Here is a 24,574-nt window from a genome sequence, read left to right on the forward strand (position 1 = left end):
TGAAGAAAAATCCTCAAAGTGGAACAATGAGCCTTCTGTTCCCTGGGTTTCATGGAACATCCCCTTCTCATGCAGCTTTTCCTGAAATGAGCTTGCACAGTAGTTCAGTCAGCTACTCGCTTGCCTCTACAGAAAAAAGAAAAACAAAACCTAGATTTAAGGCCTGGTCCAATAAACCATCACCTGCTGCAACAAACAATGCAGTTTCCCCTTGGAATTTAGCTGACTTACCAAAGGAAGAAAATAAAAAATGATTGCCGAGACTGTTAAATTAGAAAGTCTCTACTTTGTTCGTCTGGCTCTGTCCATTTTTCCTGCGTATATCTTTTGCTAATGTGATATTAGTTATCTTTCTATTTCTAACATTCCCATGGCCATGGATTGTAGTAGCTGAATTAACGGTATGCCATGATATCTAGGAGCTAAAGTTGTTCAAAGAGACCTGACCCTCTCCAATCCTCCATGCTTCTTTCACTTTGTTTTTCTCTATTCATCGTCTTCCTAATTTTTTCCCATCTTATTCTCAGTATCTGATCATGGGGAAAAAAAATTGTAGTTTTAGAGGACAGTGGGGCATTTTCTCCAAAAATTGCATTGTGTTCTGAAAACACTGTTTGGTCTCCTGCAGTTATGAGTTCCACTGTCAGGAATCTTCTTACTACTTATTATTTATATTACAGTGCTATTGCCCCAGTTAGGATTGGGGCCACATTGTGCTGCCACTATACAAACATAAAATAAAAAAATTCTTGCGCTACAGAGATTGCAATCTAAATGACCATCAAGAAAACTCTATTCCAGGGTCCCAAGAGTCTCATCTTGGCTCTGTCAATTGCAAAGTTCTTCCAGAATGCAATGTTCTCAGTGGGTAGCAGCTGGAGAGGCAATCCCTAATAACCATGGCCTACTTTTGCCCCCTTATTCACATTAAGTAATGCCATTGTAAGCAATACTAAGGTACTACACAGTGTAAAGGTAGCAAAATGTGTTTTAGGGGATTTATAGATTGGGATGAGGATTTCAATTTGCAAAAAGAACAGGAGTACTTGTGGCACCTTAGAGACTAACAAATTTATTTGAGCATAAGCTTTCAATTTGGTATGACATTAATAGAAAGTGGACCCAGAAATAAATAGGGAGCCAGTGGATCATGTGGTGCTTACAGTGATGTGCTCTCAGTCTCTTAATTTGCCAGTGGCTATATATTATATATGTTGAATGTCCATAATGCCTTCATTTTCACCACCAGAAATCTAAACTGGAACTGAGGAAAGACATTGATCATGATGGAAAGGTCATTGTCTAAAAGGGCAGAATATTCTGGCCACCTGGAGATGGGAGAAGGTCATCCTCATCGCTGTTTCAATCTCTGTTGTCCAGCAACAGAGAAGAGTACAGTATGATGCACATCTCCTTGATGTGTGGATGACTTAGAATTTTATCCTCTGTTGAGGACAAGGTTTCAGTCACCTCTCCAGAATGTCTGTCTCTTCCTACCCATATCAATTCTGTCTTCCCTGGTTTAGGCTTGAGTCAGCTGCTTTTCATCCATTTATTTAAGTCTTTTAATCAAGACTAGAGACCTTTCTAAAAGATATACTCTCTGTAGCTCAAGCAGAAGTTATGGGACTGATGCAGATTTTTGGGGCATTAGGTACTACAGTCTGTGTTATGCAGGAGTTCAGATGGAATTATCCTAATGGTCCCTTCTAGCCTTAAAATCTATTAATCTATTTTTCTTCAAGGCATTATGAGATCTTGGTCATATCTGTAGAAAGACAGATGTTAAGATGAGAGTTGTGAACATACTATTGATTCTGAATTTGTCCACAAAAATTATTAGAAAATATGACCTATGAGGGAAGATTGGAAAAAATTGGGTTTATTCAGTCTGGAGAAGAGAAGAGCAAGAGGGGACGTGAAAAGCTTTCAAGTAATGAAAGGTTGTTACAAGGAGGAGGGAGAAAAACTGTTCTCCTTAACCTCTGATAGGACAAGAAAAAATGGACTTAAATTGCAGCAAGGGTGGCTTAGATTGGACATTGGGAAAAACTTCCAGTCACGGCAGTTAAGCACTGGAATAAGTTGCCTAAGGAGGTTGTGGAATCTGTCATTGGAGATTTTAAAAGCAGGTTAGACAAACATCTGTAAAGGATAGTCTAGATAATACATAGTCCTGCCATGAGTGCAGGGGACTGGACTAGATGACCTCTCTAGGTCCCTTCCAGTCCTACAATTCTATGTGTTAACAGGGTCAAACTTTTGAAATATGTTTTTATGAACAAATGTGGAGCATTCTATACATCTGTCTTTAGCCTCATTAATGCTGTAGCTGAGCATTCCACAAGCTACCGTGTGGTCACTCAACGCCTGTCAGACTGGGCACTGTTGTTAACCCTGTTTCACAGATGGGGAACGGAGGCACAGAGAGGCTAAGTAACTTGCAGGCCCGCCGAGAGTGGGTTCAGGCCCCGGTAGAAAAAAAATTGGGGGGGGGGGCCTAGCAAGGGCAGACTGGCTAAATGGGGCCAACAAAACTGGGGAAGCCAGGCCTTGGGCCCCCTTCCAAACTGCCAGGCCCCGGTAATTTGTACCAGCTTCCCCCCTCTTGTCGGCCTTGGTGACTTGCCCAAGGTCACCTGGCTTCTGTGGCAAAGCAGTGAATGGAACCCCCCTCTTCTCCCCTACCCACTAGGCCATCCTGCATCTAGCCCCATAGGCCCAGACCACAGCAGGGCAGTGCTCTGAGCATTAGTGCCTTGCACAGCAGTGGCACCACGGCTGGCTGTGCAGGGGGCTGCACAGAGGCAGGCCATGCAAGCAGGATAGTGCTGTAGCGGGAGGAATAAGGCCAGACTAGGCGGCAGCCTGCACGCCAGGAGCCGTTGCTAGAGCAACCCTCCGCCTGCGCAGCTGCACGTGCCACTGGAGGACCCCACGCCGCCGTGTCCTGTCTCGCGCACGCCAGCTGGCCATTGCCCCTTTAAGGCTTATCTCTGAAGCCGGTGATGGCGGGGGGGTGCGGCCCGGGCAGGGGCGTGGTCTACAGGGTTGGCCACGCCCACCAACCTATGAAAGGCGGCAGCAAGCCCCGGGCGGGCAGGAGGTACTGGGACCGTGCTAGCGGGGCTGGAGTGTGGCGCATGCGCAGTGTCCCCCAAGGCGGGCAGGGATATGCGGAGCCGGGGCGCCGTCTGGGTGAGTGATTCCCGGGGCTGCTGGGCTGCGCCGGGAGCTGCCCCCCGCGGGGCGGCCCCCCCAGCGACCCTGGGCTCGGCCGCCACCGCTCCAGGCAGCGCTCTCGGAGCGCTCGTTGCCATGGCAGCTGGGCCCTACGGGGAGGCGCGGGGGCCTCCGGCCCCTCCAGCCTGGCTTTGCCTGCGGCCGCCGCACCGAGCAGTCGCGGCTCTCGGGGAGAGGCCGCTCCCCACAGCGCGGCGGGCCCGGAGCCTCCGCGGGCAGCCGAGCGAAGGCGCGTCGCGCTCCCGCGGCTGGCGGGGGCTGCCGTGTTGGCCGGTCGATGCCGGCGCTGGGAGGGGGCGAGCCGCGGCGCCGGCAGAGCAGCGCCCGGGGGCGGCAGGACCGTGACTGGCGGGTGAGTCACGCACCCGTGGCTCGGGCTGGGGCCGCAGCTGTGCGGAGGCGTCTGGGTGTTTTCAGGTGCACCTGCCAGCCGGGTGGGGTGGGGCGGGACTGGCGGCCAGGCCGCTGCCGGGTGAGGGAAGGGGCGGCTGAAGCCCCAAGTGCCCGGCTGTTTCCTGGTCCCTCGAGACGACGGCGCTCGGCGCTGCGGGTCAGTGACCGTTTAACTCTAGGGCTCGTCAGCAGCTGCTTTTATCCCGGTTCTAGCAGAGCGGGTTGGGCCCCACATAGACTGGACTGTCCGAGGGCTAAGGCTCCAGCTGGAGGTGCCGGAGCTCTACCTTTTTTTAAGTTGTACTTTAAGTCAGTGGTTCTCAAACGTCATTGCACCGTGACCCCCTCCTGACAACACCAATTACTACGTGGCCTCAGGCGGGAGGACTGGAGCTCGAGCCCCGCCGCCCTGGGCTGGCGCGGGGGGGCAAAGCTGAAGCCCAAGGGCTTCAGCCCTGGGCAGGGGGCATGTAACTTTGGCCTCCTGCCCAGGTCTGAAGCCCTCAGGCCTTGGCCCTAGACCCCAGCAAATCTAACACCAGCCCCAGGGACCCCATTAAAGTGGGTTCATGATGCACTTTAGGGTCCTGACCCGCAGTTTGAGAACCCCTGCTTTAAGTGCTTCCCTAAGTTCAGTTTACAGATACTGGGATCGTAGCACAGCTTAGGGGCTGTGACTGAAACTTTAGCTCCAAGATCAATGGAAGGCAAGGGAAATCTTTTAGTCAGTCTTCACCATTAATTGTTTACCTTATTTCAGACTAGTCACAGTGGTCCTGAAAGAAAAACTATTGAGTTTGTAATGATATGTTATGGGACAAACTAAATTACAGAATCACCTAACTTTTGAGTCACCTGCCAGTATCTGAAGACAAGATGTTTTGGGTCCAAAAATTAGTGATTTTTTTACTTTTGTTGATCCAAAAAAGATGACACTTGTATCCTGTCTACCCTTGCTTCTCTCAGTCATAATTATTATGCTAACTTCTTATTTAATAAGTGCAGTGGTTAACTAAATATTTGGATTTTAGAATGGGACGGGGAGACATTTTCCTGTTTATTATTTAACCTGGCCTCCTACTAGATGTTGTAGTGCTATTTGCGCATACTCCAGGGAATTTAATTACATTAATTTTACCAAGCAGTAAAATACACAATATATGTTCCAGTTTTAAGCCATGATCCTACAAACATGTATGTATAACTTTACTCACATCAGTACTCAGTGACTTCAGTGTGCTTAAGTATTGCACCAGCATTGAGGCCCCCATTCTTCATCCTAAAATGTGTTGGCACATTAACAAAATCTTCTGTTAGGAATGAAGAAACTGAGCCAGAAAATGATTTATTTTTGTTTCTTTGAAAGCTCCTAACTGAAATTGCAGGTACAGCTTTACATGAATTTGCAATTGACCACTCTATCACCAAGCTGTAGAAGTTACAGAGAAAACAAATGTATAGTTTAAAAGTCTGCACCAACATGTACACTTCGTAAGCACCATAGAAAGGAAGTTTGTGGGGTGTTGTGTGTTTTTTTTTTTTTTTTGAATTTAGTTTTATAGAAACTAGTTACACGTCACACATTTACTGTCTAACTCATTGCAGCACACTTCAATGTGGCTACTTATAGGTCTAGTATTTCCATTACACACTTCTGTTTTCAGGAGTTATAACTCTGTCATAATTTCCTCTTCTCCCTCCCTCCCCCCCACCCCCCTGACTGAAGCATCAGAGTGGGTAGTAGCAACTCTTTTTCCTTCTAGTTGATTTGTTAACCTTTAAATAAACTGAAGGCATTTTGTGGGTTCAGATGCTGCTTTTTGCATAAGATGACTGAAATTTTCTTAATCACTCTAGCCCTTAATATGCTCATGGCTTTTTTCCTCCAAAATAGCCTATTTGTAATGGTCAAAACCAAAGATAGCACTGTACACTTTATGTATAACATATATATCTTCATTCTGTACATAACCTTTTTCCAGAGGGTATGGCTGGAGAGTCTTGCCCGCATGCTCGGGGTTCAGCTGACCGCCATATTTGGGGTCGGGAAGGAATTTTCCTCCAGGGAAGATTGGCAGTGGCCCTGGAGGTTTTTCGCCTTCCTCCGAAGCATGGGGCAGGGGTCGCTTGCTAAAGGAGTGGGTGGATCGGCTTATGTGGCCTGCATCTAGCAGGAGGTCAGACTAGATGATCATAATGGTCCCTTCTGATCTTGAATTCTATGATTCTATGATTCCTGTGAATGCACACTACTCTAATTGCACAATATGAATGGTGTATAGTGGCTTTGGCTATGGCTACACTTAAACTTCAAAGCGCTGCCCGCGCAGCGCTGCAGCGGCAGCGCGCTGAGCGCTGGTGTCAGCGCAGCGCGCCAGCTGGAAAAAAAAAACTCCCCCTGTCCTCCCCCTCTGTGGCTGGGGGACAGGACAGGGGCGCGCGAGGCGGCTGGGCTGGCTGGGGCCTGGACTGCGCGCGTGCGCTGCAGCGCCAATGCAGCGCCAGTTGCTTGTGTTTGTGCTGCACTGCCTGCTGCTGCTGCAGCTGCTGCCCTTTGAAACTTCAGTGGTCTCATGGAACTTATCCACAGCTCGAGGGTTCTTAATAGATCATGGCTAAATTATACTGTTGTTTCTGGTCTGCAGGTAAGGATGGTATATTGGATGGCAAAGGCTCTGAGAGACAAGGTAACTGGCAGATTTTTGAATCTTTGTCATTCCATGTCTACAGTGTTTGAAGGATGCACACCAGTGTTCAGAGGCACTCTTTCCACCAGCTCCCAGTGTTCTTCTTGACTATGCTGCTACAGCTGTGCCACTAAAAGGTGTGCAGTGTAGTTGTTGGTTGGTTGTTGCCAGGAGAGAGCTGTCCCATCCATAGGTGCAGACTCTGTGGGTGCTCTCTGGCTGGAGCACCGACAGGGAAAAAATGATGGGTATTGAGCACCTACCAGCAGCCCCACTATCGGCACCTTCCCCTTCCCTCCCCCCAGTGCCTCCTGCCCACTGCCGGGCACCACGGATCAGCACCTCTCCCTCCCTTCTTGTGCCTCCTGCCTCTGCAATCAGTTGTTGGGGCAGGGGAAAGGATGGAGAACATGGTGCACTCAGGGGAAGGGCCTGGAAGAGGTGGGGGTGGGGTGTGGCCTTGAGGGAAGGACTGGAGTGTGGGTGGGACGAGGGCAGTGCGGCGGGGAGGGGGCACAATGAAAAGTTGCTGTTCCTGCCGAAGAGTTCTCCTGCAGGTAAAGTGTTATTTGTTGGCAAAACTTTTGTCTTTGAGGGGTGGGTTAACAACACTTTTTTGTCCTTTAGTTACCAATGTAGACGGCCTTTACCTTTTGAAAAGATTGTGAATGCTGGATCTACTTTCCTAATCTTGGCACAGGGAGGCAGGGGAGTGGGGGCTTGCCTCAGGTGCTTATTGTGAGCTCATACACATTAATTGAAGGGGGGGGGAAAGGGGAGGAAGAGGAGAGTGTGAATCTTTAACAAAGACAGCCTTTGTCTTCAGTACTGAATAGACACAGGAGTTAAAATAGGTAGTAGCAAAAACAAACATCAAACCTACAACTTAAATAGCCAAACTGAAGTCTGATCTTTTAGTCTCTTGATGTTGTTTTTAGTAGTTCTACCACCACCATAGAGTTCTCCAGGGCAGATGTGGTCTGCATTTTGCATGTAGAAAACAAGCAGAATATTTTAACCAAGCCTCTCAGGCCATCTTTATGTACCATTAAGAAGCTAAAAAAGGCCACATAACCCATTTGTCTTTTGCAAGTTGCCTTTGAAATCCAAATAATCTAATAGGCCCCAGACAGAAAGCTGACAGGTTTCTTTAGGGCTTAGTTAACACCTTTCTTTTGGAGAGAGGAAATTAAAGTTTTGATGCATGACCCTCACCTTGAAGCTGACCTGAACCCTTCCCTCCTTTCCCAGCACATGAGGTATTGTAGAAGTTAAAAGTCTTAATTCTGCATTTCTGGTACAGTAATGTGGAATTTATCAAATTTAGCATAGTTACTTAGGTGTTGGCACAATTTGAGCCAGTTATGTGTTGTCTTTTATTTTTTAAATGTGAGCTGACTATATCCACTGTAAGACTTGATACTATAGACCAGTGGTTGTCAACCAGGTGTGCACATACCCTGTTAATGGAGTGGGAGTGGCAGTAGAGGTCTTCCAGGAGGTATGGCAACTCATCTAGATATTTGCCTAGTTTTACAACAGGCTACATAAAAAGCATTAGCAAAGTCAGTATAAGCTAAAAATTCATATAGGCACTGACTTCTTTATACTGCTCTATCTACAATATCAATGTTTCTCAACCAGAGGATGGGTTTAGGGCGGTTGCAGGGCCTGCATTAGGGGGTGGCAAGCAGGGGCCCCATGAAGCTAAGATACATGCTGAAGCCCAAGCCCTGCCTCCTGGGGCTCAAGCGAAAGCCCCGCTGCCCAGAGCCAAACTCAGACTCCTGAAAATGATGGAGTAGTTGGGAACCACTGCTGTATACCAAGGCTGAGCATGAGACTGAAATCTGACAAGCAGAGGCAGGGCACTCATTCCACTACTTAATTGTTAGTTTTTAGTCCCCAATTTAGAAGTTCCCTGAAATACTGTTGTTGGTTTTTTTGGATCACTGAATTAAGTACAGTTAAAACCTGGGCTAAGTCCCCTGTAGATGGCAAATAGAAAAGTCCCTTCAGTCCATCCAAAAATCACTTTCTTCCACAGCTGTTCTAGTTGCTTTAGCTGTTCTCCTTCTGCCACAATTTTAAGCTTCTGCACAACTCCCCTTCTGCCCACTTCTGATTTTATTTCTACCTATTGTTCATCTTTTTACAAGCTGCTATTTGTTCCTTTGTCATCTTCACCCTACTTGCTGCCCTTTATGCTTTGAACAGTCTTCCTGTCTGTGTGCACCAAGATACCACTCTCTCTTTGCTCAAATCTCTCCCTAAAACATAATTTGTCCATGACGCTTTTTGAGATTGATGAGACAAAGCAGGTGCTTGAGAGATCAGTTTGTCTAAGGGTTATCCAATATATTTTAAGTCTCTGTTTTGTTTATATACTGTACCTAAAGATTGATGCTCATGGTTGAAAAATCCAAATAAAGGATTGAATTTTTAGTCTGTGATTTAGATCACAGCTGTAGATTAGAAACTGTCTTGCTGCTCTGAAAAGCACTGAGGACACTTATGGTGCTCTACAAATAAGATACAACTATGTATAAAACAAATGGTTTCAAACAAGTCATGTTATTAGGATTGTTTGCCGGATGTGGGTTTCTTGGCATTATATAATGACCACTGGAGAAACTAGACTTTCAAAGCCTAATTACAGTATGCCATGAGTTTCAGGAAGTAGATTAAATAGTAACATCAATAGGCTTTCTAATTAGGATCTGAAATGGTTAAATGTTAAAAACAGCACAAAGGGTTAGCTATCATTCTAAATTAACAGAAATCTCCTTCTAAAAGTATATTATAGGAGGAAATTACATCATATTGTCAAATAAGGAAGAGCTAAGCTGAACGGATGAGTTGTATGACAAAAATGTGCCCCTCCTATGAATTGCTTCTGAGATTCATTAATGATACGTAGTGGCAAGGTGAGCAAAACTAGGTTAAGAACATGTGTTCTTACTGCTTTTAAAGTAGCAATTTTTTTCCTTCTGAGAATGTATAGTAGATGGATGTAGCTTTTAACTCCTTACGTCATAGAGCGGGATCCCCAACGTGGTGCCCGCGGAGGCATCTAAATGGGCCCACATCTTAGCCAGTGGTTGAGCATCCGCTGAAATTCGGCGGCATTTTGGCAGCGACACCCTTCGATGACGCTGCTTGCCGCCGACAAGCAATGTCATTGAGAGGTGTCGCTGCTGAAATTCGGCGGCATTTCGGCAGATGCTCAACCGCCGCCACGGTCTTTCATCTGGCACCCGCCAGAAGAAAAGGTTGGGGACCACTGTCATAGAGCATGATCTTTTATCCCTTCAGCAGGTAGCATCACAGAGTGTAATCCTTGTCCAGGTTTTTTGTAGGCATTCAACAATTTTCACTGCAAATTGCATCCAATTCCATTATGTGTGGTGCATCCTTAAGGCATAGTTTGACCTCCTGTGCATATCAGAATACTTTGATACACCTGAGGAAATTCTGTGGTGACAAAATTAATAATTCTGTGCACAATATTTTAAAATTTGACAACATTTAGTTGTCAAATGCAGAGGCTCCAGCATGGCAGTGGGGAGCAAAGCCACTGGCTGCATGAAGGTGGAAGATCACCCTGCAGCCACCCCTAGGACACAACTCAGTGGTGAGGCTGCATCTGAGCCTGATACAGCACAAGGCCAGGGCCTGCCCCAGAAACACCCAGGGACCATGCCTGTCTGCACCACGTGTGGGGCAGGTAGGCTCAATCAGGCAGGATCCAAGTGTGGAGGGGTTCACTGTGGGGTGAGAGGATTCCATGTAGGACAATCTGTGTGCAGGCAATTCAGTGGGGGGGTCTAGGTGTCGGGGGGGATCTGGATGCACAGAGGCTCATTGGGGAGGTTCCAGGTGCAGGGGCAATGGGACTCTGCAGGGGCAATGGGACTCTGCAGGGGCTTCCAGATGAAGGTTTTTGGGGCTCTGCGCAGGGGTCTGGATGTAGGGGTCTCAGTGGGGATGGGGGAGAATCTGTGTGCTGGAGGAATGGGACTTGGTGGGGTGTGGTCTGGGTACAGTTGTTGGTCAGTGGTGTGGGGGTCTGGATGTGGGGGCTCAGGTTGATGGTTTGAGTGCAGGGAGCTCAGTGGGGGGTGATCTGGGTGCAGGGGTGGGGGTCTGGAGGCTGGAAGTCTGGGTTCAGGGGGCTCCAGATGCAGGGGTTGAGGTTCAGCGGGGTGGGGTTTGGGCAAGGAGGGCCAGCAGGGTTCTGGATGTACCGGGTGAGGCTTGGCAGGGAAGTCTGAGTATGAGAGGTCTGGATGCACAGAGGTTGAGTGGATGTGGGAGCAGCTCCCTGTACAGTGACCCCTTCCCCCACAGCTGAGGAGTGATGGGGGCAGGAAGCAGGGGAGGATGTTGTTTCCTGCAGCTGGAGGAGGTTTCTGGGGGTTGGTCTGACACAGCTCTGGCTATTTCTTGCAGGGGAAGAGAAAGTCCTGTCCTCTCCTGCCTCCATCCAAGCTAGGACTAGCAGCTGACCCCGGCTCAGGGTAGGAGCCACTGGCTCAGTCCTGTGGTGGTTTACCTCTCAGCCGGCTGCTCTGGGTGCCCGAAATGTTGTACCTGCGCTGCTAGGGAGTGGTGCGTGATTGCTCTTGCAGCTTCCCTTTGCTTCCCTGTCAAAGTCATTTTTCTGTGGGGAAGCAAAGAAATCTGTGGGAGACATGCATTCTGTGCACGCAGAGTGGCACGGAATTCACCCAGGAGTCATTTGAGTACTGTGATGGTGATTGCCTGACAGAAATGCCAATAAATAACTGAGGTATCTAAATAGTCTATAGCTTTCAGAAAAAATGGCTGATAAAACATTGCTGCAAGATCACAACAATAGATTGAGTTGGAGCTGAGAAATGGAAATTCACATTTTAATTTCTGGTCAGATATGGAAAAACAAATATTATAGCTGCAATGTAATTGTAGTATGTGCATAGATGTATTCTTTTTCAGAAGGAGAGCTAAAAAATCTACATAGGGCATGCCATATATTACATGCTATCATAACATCCAAATATTTATACTTGTGGCAATATGGTCTGGGAAGAATGTTTTTAAATTTAATTCTCTCCTTGTACGGTTACATTGCTAACCAAACTGCCACAAACACATTATTTTGCATTGCTTTAGCTTGGGTCTCCCGAGTTTAGTGACTGAAGCAAGAACTAATTGTAGTTTTCCTTTATAGTAACTTAGCTTCTTGACTAGATACAAGCCTGTGAAGACTTCCTGAAAATATTTCTGTATCTATCACTTTAGTCTATGCAAGTAGGGTTTATCAGCATAACTGTGGAACCCATTGTGAAAACCAAACTTGCTAGCTAACTCATTTGCACAACAAACATCATAAACCAAGGAAATGGTAGTTTGGTTACTTTTAGTGCAGTTTAGCTTTATTTATGGTATGGATAGTAGTATATCCTATTATATTTTGTAAAATGAATTACATTGTCATGTGATTTGACAGTACAATATTTTATTAAATCTTTGCTAATCCACAAACCCAATAACTGTCACATGATAACCCCACCTTCTCTGTAAAATGAGTTTCTGCTGCAAATTATGTTCATAAATCCATGAACAATACTGACTTTCAATAGTATTCCTCAGTAACCTTATTGAGAGTGTAGCATCCAAAAGCAAGAGTTAATGCAGCTGTCTCTTATAGATTCCCAGGGTTTTCTCTTTACTAAGCTTCAAGTTCACAATGCTAAGCAGCTTGCTACATATTTTAAAATAGTAGCACAAACGCTTTAAACCCAGGGTGCAAAAAGGTAAAACTGACTTGGTAGTAAAGAACATGCAGTTATGTTGCCCTTTTTTGCTTCCCCTCCTACTCCCACTTCAAGAATGTAGGAAGCTGGGACAGTTTCATAACAGTCCATTCACATTTCCCTATTGAAATGTAGAGGCAGGTCACCTTCTGTGAATTCACAAAGAGATTATTGTTAGAAGTGAGTAGGCTTTATGAACGCACAACTTGTCTTTATTTTTTTAATTCAGAAAACTAGGTGATGGAAACAATGAGAAGTACCTTTTTGAGTGTAATATTTAAGTGTCTATTGAAATGGAAGCTTAAAACTCCAAGGGGATTTCAAAGCAGGCAGTAGTTGCACAATCACTCTGAAAGCTGAGATTTAGACAGCATTTTAGGAGGTTGACACACACACTAATTACTACTAGTGGTTTTGGCATGGGAGCAGGTGGAGGCTGGTCCTCTTAGAATCCCTGCAGGCTTTTTCATGTAGTCAGAGCAAGCACTCTATTCTACGTGTGCTTTCAAACTATTTAAACACCAGTCTCCTTCCTATTTCATCTTGTTTTTTTATACTGCAACAGACACTTTCTCTATGGTCTTGCCAGTTCTTGTAAGCACAATAGATTTGATTTACCCTAGTGTTTTCAACTTAGTGTGAATGCTTGGACCCATTCTTAGTATTTTAGCCTAAGGATTATTTTTAAACTGCATTTTCTAATTCTTGCCACTTCTAGCAACTTAACAAGTGTCAAGTAGCTAGTAAATTGAGCCCTTACCTGTTCTCTAGGCAACAAGTGAAGACTTAAAATGTTGATACATCTTCATGACATAAGCAGTCAAACGCCAATTGGAACAAACATTCTAGTTTAGGACACTTGCCCAGTGTGATATGGATTGATGTCTGTGTCTACTAAACTATTGTGCACACATTCAAAACAGTCTTCGTAGAAAAGGATGACTCCACTTTGTTTAGATTTGCTTAACCCCATAGCTTGGAACTGTTGTGGGATACATGCTAGGAGGAAACTTAGACGAACAAATTAGTTTCTAGTAGCTAACACTTAAAGCGATTATTCAATATAATCTTATCTGAAACGCTTGTGGATTGATCAAACCTTTGATTTAAGCAGTCACTTTATATTCAGTCTATTAGAGTGAGTCTTTGACGAGATTAGATTTGAAGTCAGGCTATTGTGCTTCGGCTTCCTTTTAGGTTAAAACTCTTGGCAAAGTGATTCCTTATCACAGTAATACAGAGGGAGGTTTGTCTAATACAATGTTATACGAATCTTTGTATGTTTTGGCAAAATTGGTGTCTGAGTAACTCTGTATGTGTACAAGGTCTTAATTTGCTGGTATAAAACTTCTATTCATCACCTGTCTTTGCTGAAACTTGAAAATCTTTGGATTGATGTTTTTTCCCCCAAAATGAACACTTACAGAACTTATTCTAATTGTTGGATTTGTTTTTATAGTCACAAAAACAGAACGGCAAACACTTTTGATGTGTGAAATATTTCCTTCTTTTCAGCGGGTGTTTGGGCCAGAGGGGTCCTTGCACAAAGGAGTCACTGTAATTCAGAGAGTCAGGTGGCATTTAAAATGGGAGACTCACTCATGTTTGCTTAGTGGTACTTACATCCTCCTCTCCTCTGAAGGGAATGAAAGCTGCAGGGTACCTGGCAAGAACTGTGGATTTCTAAAGTTTGGAGACATTGCGGAGCAAGGCACAATGTCAACAGCAGGAGTTGCTGCTCAGGAGATGAGAGGTCCATTAAAGACTGGATTTCTCCATAATGGCCAAGGCATAGGGAGTCTGAAAACCTGCTGGAGCAGCCACAATGGGTTTGAAAAGTAAGTGTGTGTGTGTGTGTGAGGGGGGAGGGGAATAAACCTTGCAGATGGATTTGAGAGTTCTTATCAAGCATGTGACATAGGTGGACCCAATAACTGGTTCACTTAGCTCAGAATATTTTTTTTCCTTTTCAGGACGTTTTTTAACATGGAACCTATAGCGATGCCATATAATCTGAATCCATCAGCACAGCAAAATTGTACATGTGTTGGTATGTACACTGAAGATTTTGAGATGTATTGATGTAAACTGTTTAATGGAAGTGGTTTTGGAGAAAATCTGTCCCTTTTATTATCTGCGGTAGGAGACTTTCTGAATTTAGACACCAGGCTGCCCTCTAGTGACAGAATTTAAACACTACTTTAGCTCCTTCCAATGCATTTCTGAATTTTTGCCTAGTATCTTATTTGTTCTGAGGAAAATATTTAGTGTAAGTGTGTAAGAAGTTGAATGTCAAATATTTAGCAAAACCTGCTTACAAGGATAGAACTCAGTGGAAATAGTTGCAAAGTGGTTGGGGCAAATCAACTGCATGTTTAAAACATCTACCCTGGAGACACAGCCCTGTTTTAATGTAAGTTGTGCCATGGGTCTCTAATAGTATTATTTAACTGGAGCTCTGCTATAATATAAGTCATATATAAGTTGAATATTCTCCCTTTGATACTCCTGAGGGAATTCTGTGCCAAAAAATTATGCATAAAATATTTTAAAATTCTGCAAAATTCAGCAAATTTTATTTGTCAATAAATAAATGTGGCTCCGGCATGGCAGTGGGGCACACAGGAGGCGCATTGAGGTGGGAGATCACCCTGAAGCCACCACCACCTCCCCCCAGTACAGAACTCAGCAGTGAGGCTGCACCTGACCTTGACACAGTGCAAGGGCTGGGCCTGCCCCAGGGCCCTTTCCCTCTGTGACAGGTCCTCCAGGTGTGGCTGGGCAGGCTCAGCCCAGCAGGATCCAAGTGTGGAGGGATTTAATGTGGGGGAATCCAGGTACGAGGTTTCTGTGGGGCAATCTGGGTGTGGGTGGCTTAGTGGGAGATCTGAATGCACAGGCTTGTTTAGGTGTTCCGGTTGCAGGGGCAATGGGACTCTGCAGGAGAGCCAGGTGAAGGTAGTTGGGGCTCAGCGGGGGGTTTGGGTGTGGGGAGATGAGGCTTGATGGGGTGGAGATTCAGGTGCAGCTGGTGGGGGATCAGTGGGGTGGAGGTCTGGGTATGGGGGATTCATTGGAGGAATCTGAGTGTAGGGTGGTAGGGCTTGTCAGGGTGAGGGTTCGATGGCAGCAGCTGGGGCTCCCCCATTAAGCAGGCCCAAGGGGACACCACATGCCATTGCACATAATAGAAAGCAGGAAGGCTCCCAGCACACAGAAGGGGAGCATGACTGGCACTAGGACACAGGAGGCAGCATTCAGCTGTGGAGTCATCAGAGCAGAGACACAGCCTCCTTCAGCTGGGCAGCTCTGTGCTTGCAGAATAAGGGGTGGGGCAGTGGCATGTGACCCTGTGTGCCCCCATGCCTTGCCTCTGGACGGGGGGCAATCCTCTCCCAAACTGCAACCATTGTCACCCTCCCCCCTGTACAGCTTTCCTTTGCTTCCCTGCTGTTTTCTGCAGGGAAACACAGGAAATCCACAGAGGGAGGACAGGGCATCTTCTGCAGGTGCGGTCTTGCAGAATCCCTCTAGGAGTACTCTGAGGATGCATGTGATGTGCTGTGTAAAGCAAGCTATATGTAGGGGACAACAACTGGCTGTTCATAAACATATTATGCAGGTGTGTTTCAGGATTACTGTAGTTAAGAGTTTTTTGTTAATTAAGGTATTAAGGGTGCATTTTTTTTCCTAATGCTGAATTGGGGGCAAATGAATGGCTAGATCTAAATTCATGGTGGTGGGGATGTAGACGGACATTCTTAACTTTATTTTCCCTTCCAGGGCACATTTCAAATCCTGTACCAACAAATGGCTACTGCTTTACTGAAAGCTGTGTCAGGATCTCACCTCAGAAATCCAGCCCATCTCCTCTTAGTCCCAAAAGTGAGAAGCTTAGTTCAAAACATGAAGATCATCTTGTTCCTAATTTTAGCAAACTGTCGGTAACTGTGGGCTGTGTTTCTGAGGAGATGCCTCCTCATACACCAACAAAGAGTGGGCCACCTCAGTTTTCTTCTGCATCTTCCAATGACCGCAGCTCTAGGCCACTACCACCACTGCCCATTTTTGAGGACTTCTCTCCAGATGATGTTGATAGAGAGGTGGAATTCTTAACCAGTTCAGACACTGACTTTTTGTTAGATGATTATGGACTTCCTCCTTTTAAATCCAGTGCTCCAAGTAGGCGGAGCTTTAGGGGCTGTGGACAGATCAATTATGCCTATTTTGATGCCCCAGCAGGACCGAAATCAGAAGATGCCAACTCTACAACTAACCTAAATGGATGTACACAAACCCCATGTCCTCCTCCACAACAGCAGCATCGCCGTTTACGCAGGTCTCATTCGGGGCCAGCTGGATCATTTAATAAACCAGTAGTGAGGCTATCTAGCCACTTAAATAGGGCTTCTCCTAATTCTGATGAAGACAAACCAGAGGTCCCCCCTAGGGTTCCCATACCTCCTAGGGTGCTCAAACCGGATTATAGAAGGTGGTCAGCAGAAGTTGCTTCTAGCGCATACAGTGATGAAGACAGGCCTCCCAAAGTGCCCCCAAGAGAACCTTTATCACGGAGCAATTCCCGTACACCAAGCCCTAAAAGTCTGCCATTGTACCTCAATGGGGTCATGCCCCCCACACAGAGCTTTGCCCCTGATCCTAAGTATGTCAGCAGCAAAGCTCTACAAAGACAAAACAGTGATGGATCTGCAAACAGGGTCCCTTGCATTCTTCCCATTATTGAAAATGGTAAGAAGGCCAGTTCAACACACTACTATCTGCTGCCTGAAAGGCCTTCATATCTGGACAAGTATGAGAAGTTCTTCAGGGAAGCAGAAGAAATCCGCACAAGCACAGAAATGAAGTCCTGGTCTGGTGACTGCACCACAGCTGCTGCCACAGCAAAGGAGGACTCAAAAGCTAGAATGGACATGGTTGGTCACGTGAAACGAAAACACCTGTCTTATGTGGTTTCTCCATAGATTCTTGGAACATGATTCACAATAGTTGCTTAGGATGGAGTAGATCTTAGCAATATGGTTAAGTTTTTTTTTTGAGATCCAAGGAAAGATTCTCAAATAATGAAGTAATAGAATTTTTCCCATTTCAGCAGAAAAGTGGAGTATTAATGGTCAAGTCATCTTATGCTGCATATCTCTCAATTGTTTGTCTGGACTAAGCCTGTCTTGGTCTGTATAATTTGAAGACTGTATACAAACACATGGAGTAACCATAGCTACGTTGGCCAGTTATACACTATCCTAGAGTAATATATTTTGTAAAGGCATATTAAGAAAAAATCCAGTTTCGATGTCTAAAACTGAAATCAGGGAAGAAAGTGCAGTACAGTATTTTTGCTATATCACAGGCATTTCCAAAATGATAGGCTTGGCATTTTAAAATCTTTTGCAGAAGATGGCATTGCTGGGAACAAACCCTGTTCTCTTTAGCTAGGATGTGCTAACTGGCTAGAAGGAAGTTGACATCTACTTAAGACTTGGAAGTGTATTGGAAAGTGTTTAGACTATGGTGGTTTTTTTAATATCTCCAATATTTTGAAAACTTAATAGGATAAGTAGAATTTAGTGACATAGCTTCCAACAGGGGTTAGACTTCTGCTTTTTTATCGTGCCTCTTGGATTCTTTCACCCACTAACAGGCACATGGCAGAATTTGGCAGATTTACCTAGCAGAGACTTGGACCAGCTACTGCTAACCTTCACCCGTTGTTCTCTCCTTAAGGGTCCAAGGAATGCATGTTAGTGTCCTAAAATTGACAGGGGAAAGATATCTATCCACAATTGCTAGTAAATGGTCAGCAATGACTACATCCTTATCTAGTATACAAACTTCTGACTGTATTATAAACAGAAACACAACACAAGCTGGTCTTGTGTTCTGGTTTCTATTCAGTATTTTCTGGTTGTGTGGTGGTGTGGTTTCTTTTTTGTTTTTTGTTTTTTTGGGGGGGGAGGGGAGGGGGAAGTAAACTTAAACATGATTCCATTTACAAACCATGTCAGTCACATCTATCTTTGCTTCAAGTACTGCTTCTTTCTGTTTCAGTTTTTCCCCCCATGGTCTGCCTCACTGTTCCATTTAGGTCTGGGGAGATGCAACACTTGTGCATTAGCTGTTTCTTGTGCATACTTCCACATATTTATCCTTTTATAGATAAGCACAAGAGAAGAGGTGCTCATTAATGGAGGTCCATTGCTATAATGCTCTCCTCCTAATAGAAATGAACAAGCTGTTTACAATTTAAACTGCTGAATGAGATATTTGAGCTATTTTAAAGCTTACTTATGTTTTAGTGCAAACTAAATGAAGGTGAAATACATGCTATAGAAAATGCACTGATATTTCTGCATTGTGTACAGTATTGAACAAAAGGATTTTATTCACTTTGTTTTATTTTGAATATTGTCGTCTTGAATTTAATAAAGTTATAATATACTTATTTATGATACATGTAATGTTTCTTGATTTTATTTGTGGTTTATAAGTCTCATGCATCTTAGTTTTCAGTGTGGCTTTTCTAAAAGGAAAATTTGTGTAAATGCAGACAATGTTAATACAACATTTTAAGGCTTCAGTTAACTTTTGCAATTCTTGATCTAATCTTAAGGTTCCTACAGCAGTGTTACTCATTCACATTACATACCATCTTCTGTTCTTGTTTTATTGTGTAGCTTTGCCAGCCTATTTTAGGGTGTGTCTAACTTATCATGTTGGCCAATAAGATGTGCCATAAATTCATGATACACAGACTATCAAGATCAGTAAACCTATTATTGATTGTTTCCGGTAGCACCCACAATATGCTACCCACTGTGTGACTACAAAAGAGCTCAGCAGTGATCCTGACCTGAAAAGTTCCGAGGTTAAAAAGTCCAAAAGTGGACAGAGGGAAGGTAGGGGAAGGGATGTTTTTTCTAGGTGAAATAAAGTACAGCTCTGTACTCAAACTAATTTTCCTGTTCAATAGGAAAGAAGCTGGCAGCATTGTTTATACAACACAATATTCACCTGGTGTATGAGCCCTGAAAAGATATTAGAGTACATAACAAGCGGTGAATAAACAAGCATGCAGATATAAAGTCCCTGACTTAATGATCTTGTAATCTAAGCACTTTAGCTATTAAGTCCAAATAACCCTGTGAAGTAGGCAAGTAGGGGTTCCACACCCAGGGCTCTTTATTTTTTCAACAAAAGCTAATTATTTAGCTCTTACGGTTAGAGAGACCTCTAGGCTACACCTCCATGAAGCTCTTAAATTCCCACCATTGCTGTAGCTCTGGCATAGTGACTTTACCACAATCTCATCTAACCTGCTCAGAGTTGTTGGTGCTATCAGGCTAGTTGCATAGGTACCAGCAGGTTCATTGAGTACCAGTGGAGCAGAGAAGAGAAATGTGGGTCACTGGGCTTGTGCTGTCCTTAGAGCCCTCAGCAGTGAGGGTTTCATAGAATATGGGGGTTGGAAGAGACCTCAGGAGGTCATCTAGTGTAGCCCCCCGCTCAAAGCAGGACCAAGCCCCAGACAGATTCCTCCCCTCCCCATCCCTAAATGGCCACCTCAAGGATTGAACTCACAACCCTGGGTTTAGCAGGCCAATGTTCAAACCACTGAGCTATTTGCTGTGGAAGCCCAGAGGAAAGGTAAGTGCCTTTCAGGTAGCCACTTGCCTCTTCTTCCAGTCCTATTGTCTGCTCTAGACCCACCCAGGTGAGCCTGTTCCCCTGCTAGTTTGAGCTCTACTGGAATACATCATCTCAGGAGTATTTCTGTGCTTGGGTTTCATACAGTCTATAAGAGCACTGGGGCTTTTGTGAATTCCTCTTAGAGTATGGATTTAGATATTGCTGCTACAGCCTGTCATTAAAGTGGAGCTGTATTTCATCACGTGCCTGAACACACCACACGTTCTCAGGTATCTTCCCGCAGTAGCTGACAAACCAGCTCCAATACTAAACTGCAGCCTGTTTTCAGTGCTGATTATCAGTCATGCTGTAGCCTAATGGGTGTCGCTTTACTAGAAATGTTTCTCCTTTTGCTTCACCCCCTCACCCTGTTTGCTCCACCCAAGCTGCATGACTAACCACCCCCTTCATGTCCTCCTCCCACTTTTGTCTCCAGGCCTCATTCCATGTGGCCCCGGATGCCTGGAAACCCCTCCCTAACCCAATCTGTCATGCCTTTACCTTCTCTTTCAAGTCTCTCCTTAAAGCTCTCTGCTTCTGAAAGGTTTGAGAGCTTTGGTTCTGCCTTCTGCAGCGGTTTCTCAGATGAACAAAATACAAAACTAAAACTCAAATTAAGAAGCAGATATCTCTGTTCACTCATAACACTGCTGTGGTTTGGTATAGCACAGCCAAAGACTGGTATCTCTTTTGACTCCTGAGTTCCTCAGGACAGAGACTTGGTCTTAATAATGACCTAAAGTGTCCAGTACACTAACAGTGCGACCTTAACTTACTTTATCAGAGGGGTAGCCCAGGCATCAGTAATTCTAGTTTTATAGGGGGCAAGAGATTTTTATTTAGATGGAGTAAAGCTGGAGCAGTTACTGAGCTTTAAGTTGCTAATAATCATTGTCCACTAATTCTCACTAGTAAGAGGATGCGCACTGTGAAAAGAAAAGTCCGTTGCAAGTTGTCATTCCCCAAGCACTATGGGCTAGTACCTGCAGACCTTCACGCTAACTGCATTTTAAACAGTCACTATTGATTGTTAACAAAATCCAGTCCATGCCCTGGAAAAGTTCTTCTGTTTTTTTTCTTTTGCCTTGCTGCATTCATGAATAATAGTAAATAGTCCAATTCCAGAAATGTTCCATGGCCTCTTCTGGGAAGAATATCTGTATTGCAGGAACTCCTAGTCATATATGCTCAGTGCCGATTTATTGCAAAGAACATGACTGGAGATAGTGAACTGAACACTAGTGTGCTGAAACCTTTTTGCTTCCAATGTGGCTAAAAAGAAACCTGCTCCCTCTTTAGCCTCCTCTACTTAAAACTTTCTATTCTACCTATGTAATCGTATCATCCTCTGAGCATCACATCTCTGAGAAATAACTTCTGCTAAGAAGGATGCTGAATTTTAATCAAACAATTAAAGTGTGAACTCAGGGCCAACATAATGTTATGTGGTGCCCTTCTTGGTAGTCATAAACTTTTTATTATGGTGGCAGAAGCATGTTCATTTTCAGGTGCTTGTAACTTTGTTTTTTGTGGGTGGGGGAAAGAATGGGGGAGGCAGAAAAGTCCTTTATTCTCTGGGCTGAAATGTCTCCTGTTTGTGTAGCCATGTCAATTTTCCTCCCCAAGCTGGAGGCAGTCTGTGTATGGGCCTGTTACGCTTGCTTAATAATGAAGTTTGGGAAGTTCCTGATTTTTGTGCATCTAAACTTTCTAATCTTCCTTTCACTTTCCTTTTCTCTCTTCTTCCCTTCTCCCCCCCCCAATTTCCAAGGTTTTAGTCACCTAATTCCTCTTGACTTTAACAGGAATTGCATACTACAAGCCTGTGTTACTCTAAATTTACAATCACTGGTCTTTCCATGATAGAGCAAACGCTTTCTCTCATGAACCGCTACCATTCTTTTTTGTCAATTGAAGCATAGACCTTGGAGCTGAACTGTGTGAGCTAATAGGCTTTTTTCATTTTATCAAGGACAGCGCAGGATTGTTCTATACAGGATGCTTTCCAGTGCTCTGACCACTTTCCCTTTAAAAAGCCTTATGTTAGGGTTTCCTCAGGTACCCTGAACCTTTTCCATGGCTTAATGCTTTTCCCTGGCAGCGAATTTTGGAGGGCACTGGCCAAGGATGCAGGAGAATCTTTTGTGTACATTCCTGGACTGCATAGGATTCCTGTATTTTCTGGGATAAATCCTGGGTGGGTCGCAAGTCATGTTTTCAGCTACCCCCATAAGTAATCCGCCTCTCTGCTACACAGGCAGCTCTGCAGGTTCCAGCCAGCAGAGGTTCTGTTCATTCATTGGCACGTGATAAGACTTGCACAAGCACGATGTGATGCCTTGATAAGAGCTTTTGATCATAGGTGCAGGGGTTGGGCAGCATGTGTTCACCAGGGCAGAGATTGGCAGAGGTCAGTACTGTGTAAGAGGAAGCCCCTTGCTCAATGGGGAGGTCTGGTCAGGACACGCAGCTGGCAAAGTAGACATGCCTACAACTACGATCTTCTTAACAGTTCAGGAGTACATTTTAGAATGGAAGGAGGGGAATATAGGAGTATGTATCAATACCAATCACACCTTCAATAGCTCAAGAGGTAGGGTTACCCTATAAAAGGTCATCTATATCAGGGGTCCCCAACGTGGTGCCTACCGAGGCATCTATGTATGCCCACGTACTGGCCGGTGGACAAGCATCCGCCGACAAGCAGCGTCATCCAGATTTTTGACAGCGAGACCTCTGGATGCTGCTGCTTGTTAGCAGTATTTTGGTGCTGCTGCCTATTGATGTTGCCGCTTGGTGGCATTTCGGTGGCTGCTCGTTTGCCCCTATGGTCCTCTGTGGCTCATCGTCTGGTGCCTGCCAGATGCAAAAGGTTGGGGACCACAGTTCTATATGGATACATACTTAAGTGCTGTACAATAATCTACCAGTGGAAGTTGTGGAAGCCCCACTGCTTGATGGATTTGAAACCAGAAAAGGGAACTCCTTTCACTGGCTCCTCTCAGATGGATTAGATGTGATTTAACATATTTCTAGACTCCATATCTATAGTTGAGGGATAATAAATGCTTCCACTATTCCTCCAGAATCCCTGCCTCATCCATGAGGAAGACTGGGTTGCCTGCCGGGTGACAGGGCTCAACTTAAGTGAGAGCAATTTCCCAACTGTATATTTGTCATAAAGCAAATGATGCTGTGAATTCCTGCCCAGGATATCGTGTACATAGTCATAATGTTTAGGCACCTTATACCAATGGTTTTAGAGGTTTTTTAACATCATGAAACGGAGCTAAAGCAGAAAGTAAATCAAATTTTGGGAGTGCTGACTGACGTTCTAAACTTTCTGCAACACCTTAAAAATTTACAGCACCATTAACAACTAGTAGCAACCACCTAATGTTCCCAGGAATTCCTAGGTGGCAACAGGCACTGGTCCCATTGAAGTGCAATTACTACAGGCCTCCATACCTGGAGTTCACATTTTCTTGTATCAACCTCGGTTATATTCCTGTTAAAGATTTGGTGATGCAAATCCAGGTTTGAAATGACAGAGTAATGACAACTTCCCCAAAGATGCCATTTTGGATGGGCACATACGCTAATTGGTGACAGATTCCTGTGGTATACATATCGTATACTAGTCAAGAATTCAGGGTTATACACAGGCTAAAAGCTTGGTCATGGTGTGTTTCTTTCTAGTGGATTAATAATTATTTATATTACCATAGTGCATAAAAGTCCTGGTCCTAGACCACAAGCCCCCTAGCCCCTCCCATGCTAGATTACGCACAAACACTGAACAAAAAGACACTTCCTGCCCCCAAAGAGTTTATAAACTAAGTATAAGAGAAGAGACAACAGGTGGCTACACAAAGACAACTGGGAGTAGGAGGATCATGTCCCTTTGGAGCTTGCAGCACAAGATGAATGCAAAGGTGAAGAGGAAAAGGCTTAAACAGAGGATAGCAAAAGATGTTGTGGTCTTCACTTTTTGTATCAATTGCCAGTCTTACAGGCATGTTCTATGTAAAATGGACTCATTTACTGGAAGCATTGTGTTCACTTCCTGATAACATTTTATAAAAGTGGTAGTATTAACAAAACATAGTAGCTGAATGACTGTTTTTGGCAGCTGTTTCTCAGCTGTCATTTCCACAGGAAATTAGTGTAGGGTTTTAATTATATCATGTACTTAATATTGGTCAAATATAATTGCAAAGAATTCTAACTAGTAATATTGTGATTAGCCTTTGTATAGACTGAAAGAGGTGTTAACCCCCTCTACCCACACACCCGGCATTGTAATTCTGGCCTTGCTTAATCCCTGCCCAAAATGTCTATTTTCATCCACACAAAACTTTTTTTTTTGTTTTCACACCTCAGCTGCTGGAACAGGGCCTCATCCTCCCTGATTGATCTAACCTCGTTATCTCTAGCTTGCTTCTTGCTTGCTTATATATACACCTGCCCCTGGAAATTTCCACTGCTTGCATCCGAAGAAGTGGGTATTCACCCACGAAAGCTCATGCTGCAAAACGTCTGTTAGTCTATAAGGTGCCACAGGATTCTTTGCTGCTTTTTTTTTGTGAGTCATACATGAAAGCCACACCTCTGGTTGCTCATAAAATGTTGTGTTACTTAAATACTGGGCTGCACTAAATCTAGCTGTGGTTAATTTTGCAAAGGTGTTAGCTGCTTCAAATCTCAGATAGCAACTGTCATCAAAACTCTGGAAGCACTGACACTATT

The 24,574-nt window shown here is 44.6% G+C and overlaps 1 protein-coding gene across 11 annotated transcripts in view; it reads left to right on the plus strand.

Annotated features, from left to right (window-relative positions):
* The first annotated feature begins 3,003 nt into the window (after positions 1 to 3,003).
* Positions 3,004 to 24,574, plus strand: part of SLC45A1 (solute carrier family 45 member 1) — a 56,318-nt gene continuing 34,747 nt past the window's right edge. For 4 of the 11 annotated variants that reach the window (XM_039508847.1, XM_039508855.1, XM_039508858.1 and 1 more), the window contains exons 1-3: positions 3,057 to 3,198; positions 13,764 to 13,959; positions 14,095 to 14,171. In XM_039508847.1, the coding sequence (XP_039364781.1) occupies positions 3,072 to 3,198; positions 13,764 to 13,959; positions 14,095 to 14,171 (400 nt within the window). In that variant the 5' untranslated portion in view covers positions 3,057 to 3,071. Of the gene's footprint in view, positions 3,199 to 3,228; positions 3,596 to 3,686; positions 3,794 to 9,119; positions 9,251 to 13,763; positions 13,960 to 14,094; positions 14,172 to 15,904; positions 18,388 to 24,574 lie in introns of those variants that run through there. The other 7 variants (XM_039508860.1, XM_039508851.1, XM_039508852.1 and 4 more) reach the window with 7 other exon arrangements.

Source organism: Mauremys reevesii, linkage group 21, assembly GCF_016161935.1.
Source record: "Mauremys reevesii isolate NIE-2019 linkage group 21, ASM1616193v1, whole genome shotgun sequence".
NCBI classification, from domain to species: Eukaryota; Metazoa; Chordata; order Testudines; family Geoemydidae; genus Mauremys; species Mauremys reevesii.